Source organism: Prionailurus bengalensis, chromosome D2 (genome assembly GCF_016509475.1).
Source record: "Prionailurus bengalensis isolate Pbe53 chromosome D2, Fcat_Pben_1.1_paternal_pri, whole genome shotgun sequence".
Lineage (NCBI taxonomy): Eukaryota > Metazoa > Chordata > Mammalia > Carnivora > Felidae > Prionailurus > Prionailurus bengalensis.
This window is the reverse complement of record NC_057351.1, coordinates 13,104,331-13,117,386: the sequence shown is the minus strand read 5'-3', so window position 1 is coordinate 13,117,386 and position 13,056 is coordinate 13,104,331. Positions and strand designations below refer to the sequence as shown.

Here is a 13,056-nt window from a genome sequence, read left to right as displayed (position 1 = left end):
TGAGTTTGAGTCCCACATCAGTTGACTCCCACAATGTGTGCAGAGCCTGATTCAGATTCTCTCTCTCTCTCTGCTCCTACCCCTCTTATGCACATGCGCTCTCTCTCAAAAATAAACAAACTTAAAAATTCAGTGGTCTAATGTTGATAAATTGTTTCTACACCCAAAGAACAATAAAACAAATTCTACCTGCCCGACGTTTTTTACAACTTACCATCTATAGAAGTTCAGTAATTTTGCCGGAACGTTTCGGTAAGTGTCAACAACGTCCACGAAAACGATATCGTCGTAGACGCTGCTTTCCTCCCTCAGTAAGGCATCTTCCCTGTGGAGATTACTCATATGGTCAAGGAGTCTTCGAGGGCGAGAATGAAGGTTTTGTAAGAGAGCATCGCCTTCTACAAAGAAAAAGCCGAGAGTTGGAGAAAAACACCACTGTAAACCTCAGCCCCAGAACGTGGAACATTATGTGCACTTGCACCCCTTCCCCGAGACACCTAACGGAGAGCAGCTGATAGGAACTCTCCTCGCGGCCCGGGATGAGCGCACGCGCTCTCCGTGGAGAGCAGTGCGGCCTGTTGGGCGGAAGACGCGCACACCACACCGGGAAAGGCCACTCAGACCCAGCCCTAGAGGCAGTATTTCACGTGCTCCCAAGGATGCTCCCCCCAGCACTGTTGGTAACAGAAAATACGGCCCATCCGCAGCACAGAGTACAGCAGTTAAAGAAATTACCCTGGTGCTCAGTCGGTTAAGCGTCCTCGATTTCAACTCAGGTTATGATCTCATGGTTGTGAGATCGAGCCCTGCATCAGGCTCTGTGCTGACCAGGGTGGACCCTTGGGATTCTGTCTCTCTCTGCCCCCGCCCCCATCTCCCCCTTGTACTCTCTCTCAAAATAAGAAAATAAACATTAAAAAAAAAAAAAAAGGCAGTTACAACAGACTGGATGGATGCTGGTCTTAAGGAATCACTAGGGTTAAAAAAAAAAAAATTACCCTGATCTTGCGTGTTGAGATGAATGCCACTGAAAAATGGCGCTGAGGAAAAGGTGTATTTATTGCTAATCGATATATACAATCTGGTGCCATAGAATCAATTTTAAAACACTCTCGTCAGGGGCGACTGGGTGGCTCAGTCAGTGAAGCGTAGGACTTTGGCTCAGATCATGATCTCCCAGCTCGTGGGTTTGAGCCCCGCATGGGGCTCTGTGCCGACGTGACAGCTCAGAGCCTAGAGCCAACTTCAGATTCTTTGTCTCCCTCTCTCTCTGCCCCTCCCTCGCTTGTGCTCTGTTTCTCTCTCTCTCTCTCTCAAAAATAAACATTAACAAATTAAAAAAAAGCAAATATGACAAAAATAAACATTTGTTAATTCTGAGTAATAAGTACATGAATTGTTTTTTAATTTAATGTTTATTTTTGCGAGAGACATAATGCAAGTGGGGGAGGGGCAGAGAGACAAGAAGACAGAATCCGAAGCAGGCTCTAGGCTCCCAGCTGTCGGCACAGGACCCAACGTGGGGTTCGAACCCATTAACTGAGATCATGACCTGAAGCCGGATACTTAAACGACTGAGCGACCCAGGCACCCCAGTACGTGGACGTTTCTTATAGCACTCTCTATTTTTGGTGTATTTTGGTGTATTTATCTCATGATAAAAATGTGCTTAGAAGATATTTATTTACTATCGCCCAAGTTCATGAATCACTTGTCACATCTGGGCAGGGACTGTCCTCCGTTTCTGTCAATTTCAGGCAGCAATTTTTTTTACCAGGGCAGGATTTTTTCAAATGTCTTGATCAAATCAGAGAAAATTTCGTGACAAACAAAGTGAGTGGCTGAGGGGTGAGGACGAGAAACAGCACAGTAATATGGCAGTCCACCTTCTGTGCCCACATGGGGGTCTGGAGGTCGGAACCTGATTTCTGCCTCTGCCACTCCGACTGCTGGTCAAGCTCCATGTTTCTGGGCCTGTAGTCTCGTCGGCAGGAGGAGGAGGTGGGCTACGTCAGTGACTGTCGGACCGCTCGCTGAAATACAGATCCCCAGGCCTAAGCCTGAAGATTCAGCAGGTCTGGGGTGGGGCCCAAGACTCTATCTTTAACACGTGTCTTCCTCGAACTGACGCGGGCAGACCACACACACTTCTGTCCTTTGAGAGACACAGGCCGAAATGACCCTGTGTCCCCTCCAGCTCTTACATTCTACTGTGATAGCTTTTAGCTTGAAAGACAAACATACACAATTTAACACTGGAAGGAAAGTGAAGTGTCAGAAAACTGAAGGAACAGGAGAATGGCTGTAATGATGCAAGAGCAGAAATTGAATGTAGGCCTTTTGGATGGACAAATCACATGTTTTGTTTTATATTGCATGTATCTGAAAAATGAAGCAACAGATCTGTGTGTGCTTTAAGTCTGATGATCTATTTAAAAGAACCACAGAGTTTATAGTCTCTCAGCCTTTGGAAGCATCACATCTATCTAGGGAGTTTGTTAAGTATAGATATCTGGGGGCACCTGGGTGGCTCAGTCTGGTTGAGTGTCCGACTTTGGCTCAGGTCATGATCTCACGGTCTGCAGCCCATGGGTTAGAGCCCCGCACTGGGCTCTAGGCTGACAGCTCAGAGCCTGGAGCCTGCTTCGGATTCTGTGTCTTCCTCTCTCTCTGCCCCTCCCCCACTCGTGCTCTGTCTCTCTCTTTCTCAAAATAATAAGTAAACATTAGGGGGAAAAAAAAAAAGACACAGACATCTGAGCTCCAATCCTAAAGATTTCAACTCCGTGGCTTGAGGTAGGGCCCAGACAGTGATGCTAACACCAACAAAATTTAAGAATTTGTGTGCCACGTGACTATTCTGAATAGCACTTAGATCCTGACTTTTAAAAATTAATTTATACTCAGATTTTCAGATATACCCAGTACAGGAGAAGGCAATCTATTTGTTTTCATTTCTTTAGCCTAAAACTTGAGTTATTTCACTCTTTTTGAAAGAAATTTTCCCTCACCCAAACCTTATTCCTTTAGCCTCCGTGACAAAAAAAAAAATTATGACAAACTTTTGTCGAGAGTACAGTGGCTGCTCCTTGTAGAACAGTTTAGTGACAGAAGTCTCAGGGGCCCCTTAAACGGGTTTTTAAAGGCTCCTGGTAGTACGTACTTGAATGAACTGGTAAAAGAAAGGAAGGTGCTAGATATTCAAGTCAGATGGTGTGCGAGCCCTTTAGGAAACAGCCTGAGTTCCTTATCTGAACTTTCCCTGGGGCTGGACTAGCTTCCTGGTGAGCAGACACCTCCCTGGGCAGACTGGTCTCCTACCTAGTTTTATGTAAAATCTCTGGACTGGAATTAAGTAAGGATCTCTAAATTTTAAATTGCTATTTTTTAAATATGAAATTTATTGTCAAATTGGTTTCCATACAACACCCAGTGCTCATCCCAACAGGTGCCCTCCTCAATGCCCATCACCCACCCTCCCACCCCCCATCAACCCTCAGTTTGTTCTCAGTTTTTGAGTCTCTTATGGTTTGGCGCCCTCTCTCTCTCTCTTTTTTTTTTTCTCCTTCCCCTCCCCCCTGGTCTTCTGTTGAGTTTCTCAGGATCCACATAAGAGTGAAATCATATGGCATCTGCCTTTCTCTGCCTGACTTATCTCACTTAGCATCACACTCTCCATTTCCACCCACGTTGCTACAAAAGGCCAGATTTCATTCTTTCTCGTTGCCACGTAGTATTCCATTGTGTATATATTCCATTCGTCAGTTGATGGACATTTAGGCTCTTTCCGTAATTTGGCCATTGTTGAAAGTGCTGCTGGAAACATTGGGGTACAAGTGCCCCTATGCATCAGCACTCCTGTATCCCTTGGGTAAATTCTTAGCAGTGCTATTCAGAGTGGCTGAAATGAACAAATCAGGAGACTATAGATGTTGGAGAGGATGGGGAGAAACAGGAACCCTCTTGCACTGTTGGTGGGAATGCAAACCAGTGCAGCCACTCTGGAAAACAGTGTGGAGGTTCCTCAAAAAATTAAAAATAGATCTACCTTAAATCGCTGTTTTTTTAATGGCAAGTTTATGGGCCAAACCTATGTACCTGTCCCAGCCTATCCTTTGGGGTGATGTAAGAATACAACTACTTCTATGAGGAAACACTATAAATAAAGATGCGTTTGGCAGAAAAATAAAAGCCATAGCCCATTTTCATCCTCAAACAGCACGCAGAGGCCTCAAACTGGGGGTCTGTCCCATCCTCAACACCGTGCTATTGAGGGGTCCCCCGCAGACTCTCCCCTCGGAATTTGGCCCCTGCTTTCCCTGGTCACTGAGAGCCTTCAGGGAAGCCAGGTCCTAATTCTTTTATAGGAACCCACGGTGTGCAGAGCTCTGGGACATCAAGGCAGAAACAGGACCGGGCACCTTTGTTCCATAAGTGATGTTCAGCACAGTGGCCAATAGCAACTGCCTCAACAATGGTTCTTCTTTCTTAAAGATCACAGACATAGAATTCTCTGGAGTTCATAGATGGATATGAAATAAGCATCATTCAAGACAGACACAGCCACTAACTCCATCATAACAAGTTCCCTTTAGAGTTTTAAGTGAATGCTTCTGACCCCGAGTCTTAAAGGAGTTCTTCTAACAAACCCATCCTTGAAATGAGATCTATTAGGCGAAGGATTTGAGAAACATGTACTCTGAAAGACAGCATATGTTTAAATACTCACATCATGAGGAGAAAGTGTACCGTGAAGCAGGAGGGGAAGCTGAGTCCAACAGACCCCTTCCAAAAGAGGGCACCATGCCTGGATCAGGGGAACAGAGCTTCTTCCCTTCTGACGGAGAAGCAGCACTGAGCCCATGACAGCTCTACGGCCAGGGTCTAGCAGTTCTGCAGAAGTACCCACCTGGCTGGAGGATTAACCAAAGACAGCCACACGGGGCCAAGAAAGTTCAAGGCCACTAATTTTTCAAGATCACCTTTATGGTGAAAGACTGGATGTTTTCCCTCTAAGAGCAGGGACAAGACAAGGGTGTCTGTTCTGCCACTTCTACTCAGCACTGTTCTAGACACTCTAGCCACGACACTTAGACAAGAAAAATCAACAAAAGGCATCCAGCTTGAAAAACAAAAAAGTAAAACTATCTCTTTGCAGAAGACATGATCTTGTATATGGAAAATCCTAAGGAACACACAAAACTAGTAACTCAATAAATGAATTCAGCAGAACTGCAACACATGAGAGGGACGTATGAAAATCAACTGTGTTTCTACATGTTACCAATGAACAATCTAGAAATGAAATGTAAAAAACAATTCCACTTATTATAGCATCAAAAAGAATATTTAAGAATAAATTTAACCGAAATAAATGCCAGACTTGTGTTCTGAAAGCCACAAAACCACTAAAAGGACTCTAGTAAGACCTAAACAAATGGAAAGATACCATGTTCATGGATCGGAGACTGAATGTCAGGGTGGAACGCTCCCCGAAACAATCTACGTTCACTGCGACCCCTTTCAAAATCCCAGCTGGCTTGTGTGCAGAAATTGACAAGCCGATCCTAAAGTTCATATGGAAAGGCAGCGACCCAGAAGAGCCAAAACAATCTCGAAAGAGAACAAAGTTGGAGGATTCACACTTCTGACATCACAGCTTACTAGGCAGTCAAGTATAAGTCAGACCTTATACTGGTATAAGGACAGACACATGGATCAATAGATTAGAACTGAGATCCCAGAAATAAATCCTTACATTTAAGGTCAGAAAGGATGGAGAGCAGGTGATGGTTGGTAGGGGCCAGGGGAGGGGAGGACGACAGTGTCTGCTAACGGGCACAGGGTTGCTTTGTGGAGTGACAGAAATGGTCTGCAGTTAGTGGAGACACCTACAGGACTCTCATGCACTGGAAACCACTTTAAAAGTGTAAAGTGAATGTGAATTATAGATCAATAAAGCTTTTTTTTTTAATGACAAAAAAAATCAGCTTTTATGTCAAAGTATGAAGATTAGGTACATAAGAATCAGGGCCCTCTTCAGCTTTCAAGCAGCCCACTTACCCTGAATAGTGTAAATAAAACCACCTGCAACTCCCTCCACACCTTCCATGAATCCATGAGGCAAGGCGCCCTCCCCAGCCTGGAAGAAACAAGAACACAAGTGCTCAGCGTTTCAATGCTAAAAATACATTTCTCCTACTTTAAACCTGATCTGGCAAAATCGATAATTGACGCCACAGCAGCTAAATCCACCTATGAAGCTGATGCGCTAGACTTACACGATCGGGACGACCTCAGTATTCTCGTTTTGTCATCCAGTCGCAACACTACATCAGGGGCACATAGCAGTCCATACAGTGTTCAGACTCCAACTTACACAGGACCACATACTCTTGAACTCGCTACAGTAAGAGTATAAAAACCAATCTTCTTTAACATCCCAACCCTACCGCTGGAAAAAAAATTATTACCACCTCTGATTTCTTGGAGAGGAAACTGATGAATTCAAATGTACCCAGGCCCATTTTTAACCTCGGCTCCACCATGCAGAGAAAAGCCCCCCTAAACAGACCGTTCCGATGCAGCCCTACCGATTTCTGATGTGGTGGAAAGTGCCAACCGTCAGCGACAGTCCTTTCTGCCTCTGAGGACTGGACGACTTTTTATTATTTTTTTAAAATTTCTTAAATTTTATTTTAATGTTTATTTATTTTTGAGAGTGAGAGAGAGACAGAGCATGAGAGGAGGAAGGGCAGACAGAGAGGGGGAGATACAGAATCTGAAGCAGGCTCCAGCCTCTGAGCTGTCGGCACAGAGCCCGGTGTGGGGCTCGATCTCACGATCCATGAGATCATGACCTGAGCCGAAGTCGATGCTTAACCGACTGAGCCAACCAGGTGCCCCTGGAGAACCCTTATTAATCAAAGTTTACCTCTCCCCACCTCACAAGTCCCCCCCATGCCCCTGCCCAGGGTGCGGGGTTTCTCGCGTGCTGCACACCTGCGTGGCACAGCCCCCGCCCGGCAGTCGCCATGTTCCCACCTGGGCCAGTTCACAGCACTGCTTCTATAGGCACGGCGGCCGCCTGGCTGGTCCTCTTGCCAACGGACCTTTCAGCAGCTGTGCGCTACAGGGCAGTGTTTTAGGGCCGTAGACAGACACTGTCCTGAGCTGACTGAGGGAACTTGCCATTTAATTTACGATACGGTCTGTAGTTCCATGTGGAGGAAACCACCGAAGGGGAATGCTACAGTTTCCAGCTTTGTAGTTCTATGAAAGCTCTCTATTATATACTCTATAATACAGAGTAGACTATTTTTTCACCGCGTACCCTACATTGTTTTAGTACTTTTTATGAACTTCTATCTAAAAGGTCACAGCTTGGCTTTTATTCTGGCTTTTAAAAGTTTCTGACATTGTCACTTGCTGTCAAGGGAGCAAGACTCATGGAAGCTTCGAGCTTTCTGCATCTACAATGAAAACCTTAATTTTGTACGTGGGGTTTCCTAGAACACGCTACTAAGTTACTGGACTTTTTTTAAGGTTAGCTCAGTGTTTAGGCTTTCTCTAGCTCTCTACAGCTATATGTACCCCCAACATGGATCGTTTGAGTCTTTACATTTGAACCTAGTCCTCAACTCAGAAGTCATCTGTTTCCTTTTGTGTAACCAATTTAATACTACAGAATTCCAACACATTTTGGATATTTTTAAGTTTCATAAATAGAAAAGGAGGCAACATGACATATATATAAACATAGTATATATATATATATATAAACATTATATATATATATAAATAAACATTATATATATATATATATAATGTTTATATACTATTATTATTTTTTGAGAGAGAGCGAGCATGAGTGGGGAAGGGGCAGAGAGAGAGGGAGACACGGAATCCGAAGCAGGCTCTGTGAGCACAGAGCCTGATGCAGGGTTCAACTCACAAACTGAGGGATCATGACCTGAGCCTAAGTCAGATGCTTAACCAACTGAGCCACTCAGGTGCCCCAAGCAGGCAACATATTAAAGGCACTTGCCTTGGAAATAAGGTAAGAAAAGAATAAAGCTATAATTAAATTCCATAAAACATCTATCTTAAACAAAGGACTTTTTGTAATAAAGAATGAGATCCTGAACACGACCCACGAGGCTAAGTCTGTAATTATATTTGAATTTGTGGATCTGTCCATCTATTGTCTTTCTTCCACAGTGGAGTAGAAGTCTCATGGTGGGCCAAGAGTGGTTTTCTAAACGGGTGACAACATACCACATAATATTCATTTCAAATTCAGGAATTAATTCACGTAAATAAGATTAACATTAATGAGAATATACTAAGCTTCTGAAATGAAATGCTAAGTACTCTCCTAATCCTTGTACCACAGCATCAAGGAGAATGAAAGACTGTGTTTCTGATACCACCACAAACACCACTTGTTTACTAAAAGCTTATCATTTTAGGTCTGCCTACACCTGATCATCCCATATTTACTTTGAGAAATTCACCTGTCAACTGTTTTAAATTTGAAGCAAATCTGAATAAAAGAAAAACACAAAGCCGAGATTCCAGCACTATAAATGAAAGCGAATGCTCCCTCTTATTTTCAATCTGTGCTATCTTAACTACCTACTGTGGGGTGACAGTGAATGTTCTGAATACTACTGAGAAAGTGTCCTTCAAGAACGCTAGCTTAAAAATTATTGAGAAATAATATATCACACGTTTTAAAAAGGACCCTATCCTGGGTGCCTGGGTGGCTCAATCGGTTAAGCGTCGGACTCGATCTCGGCTCAGGTTGTGATCTCACGGTTTGTGGGATGCAGCCCTGTGCTGGGCTCTGCGCCGACAGTACGGAGCCTGCTTGGAATGCTCTCTCCCTTCCTCTCTGCCCCTGCCCCACTCATGCTCTGCCCCCTCCCTCTCAAAATAAATAAACTTAAGACAAAATAGAAAGGCACCTATCCTAAGGCAGAACTGTGTATTTACTTGGTTGGGGTCACACGATCGTAGAACATTGGAGCTGCTCAATTTCACTACGGTGACTCGGCACTTTCTGCCGTACGTGCTTTAAAATACACACGATTCGCTGTTCCGTACTCCCGGGGTTGATGTAAAAGTAAATTTAGAAACACTTCATGTATTAGAAAATGCTGAAGTATGCCGAACAACCTCAGGAAAGAAGGAGGGCTTACCGTCATGACTCTGAGAACTCCCCCGCCATCATTTACTGTCACTTTGTGCAGATTTCTTGACACGAGGCCCTGGAGGTCTTGGCTCTCCCACACGATTGTACCTTCAAAGCTCTTTTTGTGGAAAGATGAAGTAGAGTCAATTTCTTTATTGTTGTCATTGAGGTTTTAAGTAAGTTTTTCAAGAAAAATTCGTTTTTTTCCTAAGACCTATTGGTTAAATGTTTATCCCAGCTACTCCGACACTACTGTGGACATTTTTTGGTGTATACTCTCGAGTCATTTTTTTTTTCATGTACATCTGAAAAAAACAAGTACAAAGAGTGTGGAGACAATTTTGCACACTGCTGTTTGCATTTCCCACTACACTGAAGCATCTCCTGAAGCTACCGCAGCTCTTACAACCATCCTTTTTCATATGTATCTAACATGCCGTTGCATGCATGCATCCCGAGTCAAACACCTCCCTGCTGGCAGACATCTGGGCTCTATCAAATATCTAATATGGGTGCCTGGGGGGCTAGGTCGGTTAAGCTTCCGACTTGGGCTCAGGTCATGATCTCATGGTCCATGGGTTCGAGCCCTGTGTCGGGCTCTGAGCTCAGAGCTCAGAGCCCGGAGCCTGCTTTGGATTCTGTGTCTCCCTCTCTCCCTGCCCCTCCCCCACTCACACTGTCTCTCTCAAAAATAAACATTAAAAACAAAAAATCAAAAAAAAAAAAGCTAATAAATCACGTTTTGGTGTAAATGTTTATTTTTCCCTAATAGTCTGTTTTGTTTTAAGGTAAATTTTCTGGGGTGAAATTACAGGGACAAGAAATAGAGATATTTTGTATGGATTTTGGACACAATGCCTAGCTGTTTTTTCAAAAGGAAATTATACTAATTGATAGCATCTTTCCCAATTTACAAAAATACCAACTGCACTGGATTCTTCCAAGTATGGGATATTGGTAAAAGCAAAGAAGTTTAAATCAATTTAGTAGATTAAAAAAAACGATTCCTCATTTAATTGTGTTTCTTTTGATTCCTAGTGATGTTTATAAATTATATAGTCTCTTCTGGGAATTCCTGACTCATACTTCTTTGCCATTTAGCTGCTGAGTTTTCTATTTTTCTTATTAATCTGTATTATCTTGTAATCAATAATCCTGTGTATATATTACATGCTAAAACAGTTCTTCAGAATTGTTTGCCACTTAACACTATGGGTTGTTGTTTCTTCTTTTTAAATTAAAAGGTCCGGGGGCGCCTGGGTGGCGCAGTCGGTTAAGCGTCCGACTTCAGCCAGGTCACGATCTCGCGGTCCGGGAGTTCGAGCCCCGCGTCGGGCTCTGGGCTGATGGCTCAGAGCCTGGAGCCTGTTTCCGATTCTGTGTCTCCCTCTCTCTCTGCCCCTCCCCCGTTCATGCTCTGTCTCTCTCTGTCCCAAAAATAAATAAACGTTGAAAAAAAAAATTAAAAAAAATAAAATAAAAATAAAAATAAAAGGTCCATAAGTTTTATCTTGTCAAAATTGACAAGCTTTTCCTTTGTGATTATTACTACTAACTTTTGGGCTTAGAAAGTTACACTCCCCTGCCCCAAGGTTTGATACACATTTACATTCCAGTGTCTTCTAATTTCTCAGTGGGTGCTCAGCTGCTCCCTTCTACTTCTCTGCCTCCACGGTCAGCCCCCCAGAGAGGCTTGCTCCAGAGATCCAACGGAAGGCAGCCAGCTGCCACCTTTTCTCTACTGCATCAGCCTTCTTATCCTAATACCACTCACCACTCTGCTCTCCCTCGTTTACGTTCCTATTGTCAAACTAACTGCTCCCACCAGAATGCAAGCACCACGAGAGCAGGGATGTTGTCCGTTTACCAACCACTAGGTCCCTGGCACCTAGAATGGCTTGACATACAACAGGCACCTGAAAAACATGCACTCAATGTTGAACTCAAAATTAATTGGAATGAATTTTGGTCTAGAGCACGAGACAAAAGATACAGCTTTAATATTCTTTAAAATTTTTCACATATTAAAATTAAGTGCTTTAGTGTCTCAGTTATCCAGGATTATAAGGAAACTATACGAAACTGAATTTGTCCAACAAGCTAGGCCAATGGTTTGAAAGCTTTTTTTTTTTTTTTTTTTTAAAGCATTACAGCTTTTCTGTGGGAACAGATAAAAACACTGACAGAGTCCGGATTCCCCGCACAGTGTGTCACCTTATACTCAGCTAATGGATCCTTCTTCTGCATTGTTGGTGAGACTCCTGATATACGTTGAGCAGCTCCAGGGTTCCTGAGAGCAGGCCCACACTCATACTGCGGGTCGTCACTGCCTGACCGTGACGAAAGAGAAAGCGGTGCCGACCTCACAGGGCTGCGCGCAGGGTCGGTGACAGCACGCACAGCACAATATCTTTGTTCAGCACAACAGAACTTTATGACCCTTGGGAGGAACACAGGCAGTGAAGTGCCCCTTTAAAGATCTCACTGTCTTATCTTGGAAACAGGTGCAGATAATTTCTACGTTCTCCCTGGGTGGCCTTAACTCTCTATTCAACTTGACATTGCACCTCAACTCTGTAAAAACAAACAGCAACCCCACAGAAGAAAAACACACGACCGGGGAGAAATACACCAAATATGTTGGGAAACAGATGGATAACTTCATATTCTGTTAGCTTTTCTATATTTTGTCAAGTTTTCAACAGTGAATATGTATTCTTTTCATGTGTTTTCGTACTTTTATGATCAGGGAAAAAAATTTTAAACTAAACAAATGTATACGACGAAATAAATTTGGGGTCAATCTTCTTTCAGGCATGAGCCGTTCCTTAAGTTTTTGAATGTCTACTATGTAGCATGCTGCGGGCTATTCGAAGATTTGAAGAGACGCAATTTCGCTCGTATCTTCAGATCATCGCGATGTGCCACGACAGGTTCAGTAACAAAGGAGAGCCATCCTGCTCGAGGAGTTCGGACAAAATTTCAAATGACTGTGCCAACGGAGCTAAGTCTCGAAGGCATGTGAGTCAGAAAAGTGAGAGGCAGACGAAATAACACATCAAAAGGCAGACTTGAAAGAGCACCGCGTGTTCAGAACAGTGGTAAGTCCTTCAGTACTGCCGAAGCGCAAGGCTGAGGGAAGGAGAGGTAAAAGGCAGCCTGAGGTCGCCTGTGGCTGCTGTAATGGAGAGTCTGTCCTTCATCTCGAAGGCGGTGGGAGGCGCTTAAGTTTGCCAGCCCGAGAGTGACACGTCATAGCTGCGATTTAGAAAGGTCACCCCGGCAGCAGCACAGCCCCAGAGCGGCTGGCAGGGAGAAGGGGAACTATCACAGGAGTCCAGGCGAGAACAAGTAAGACTGCCTTCCGAGAAACTGAAGGAGACAGAAATCTATGGAAAAATACTCAAGCTCATAGACTGGAAGCATTAATGTGGTTAAAATGTCCGTACTACTCAAAGCAGCCTACAGATTCAATGCAATCTCTACCAAAATTTCAACGGCTTTTTCACAGAAATACAGTAAATAATACTAAAATTTGTATGAAACCAACCAAAAAGACCCCAAATAGCCAAAGCAATCTTAAAAACGGAGCTGGGGCACCTGGGTGGCTCAGTTGGTTAGGCGTCCGATTCTTGATTTCGGCTCAGGTCATGATCTCGCGGTTTGTGGGATCAAGCCCCACATCAGGCTCTGTGCTGAGTGCAGGGCCTGCTTGGGATTCTCTCTCTCACTCTCTCTCTGCCCCTCCCCTGCCCCCCTGCCCTCCCTCTCTCTCTCTCTCTCTCTCTCTCTCTCTCAAATAAATAAACATTAAAAAAAAAAAAAAAAGAACAGAGCTGGAAGCATCATGCTTCCTGGTT

General features: G+C 43.9%; 1 protein-coding gene across 3 annotated transcripts in view; it reads right to left on the bottom strand.

The window, feature by feature from the left end:
• Positions 1-13,056, bottom strand: part of B3GALNT2 (beta-1,3-N-acetylgalactosaminyltransferase 2) — a 61,919-nt gene that overhangs the window by 8,878 nt on the left and 39,985 nt on the right. For all 3 annotated transcript variants that reach the window (XM_043596262.1, XM_043596261.1, XM_043596263.1), the window contains 3 exons: positions 9,204-9,314; positions 6,064-6,142; positions 215-398 (listed from right to left, as the gene is read on the bottom strand). In XM_043596262.1, coding sequence (XP_043452197.1) covers positions 215-398; positions 6,064-6,142; positions 9,204-9,314 — 374 coding nt within the window. The remainder of the gene's footprint in view (positions 1-214; positions 399-6,063; positions 6,143-9,203; positions 9,315-13,056) is intronic.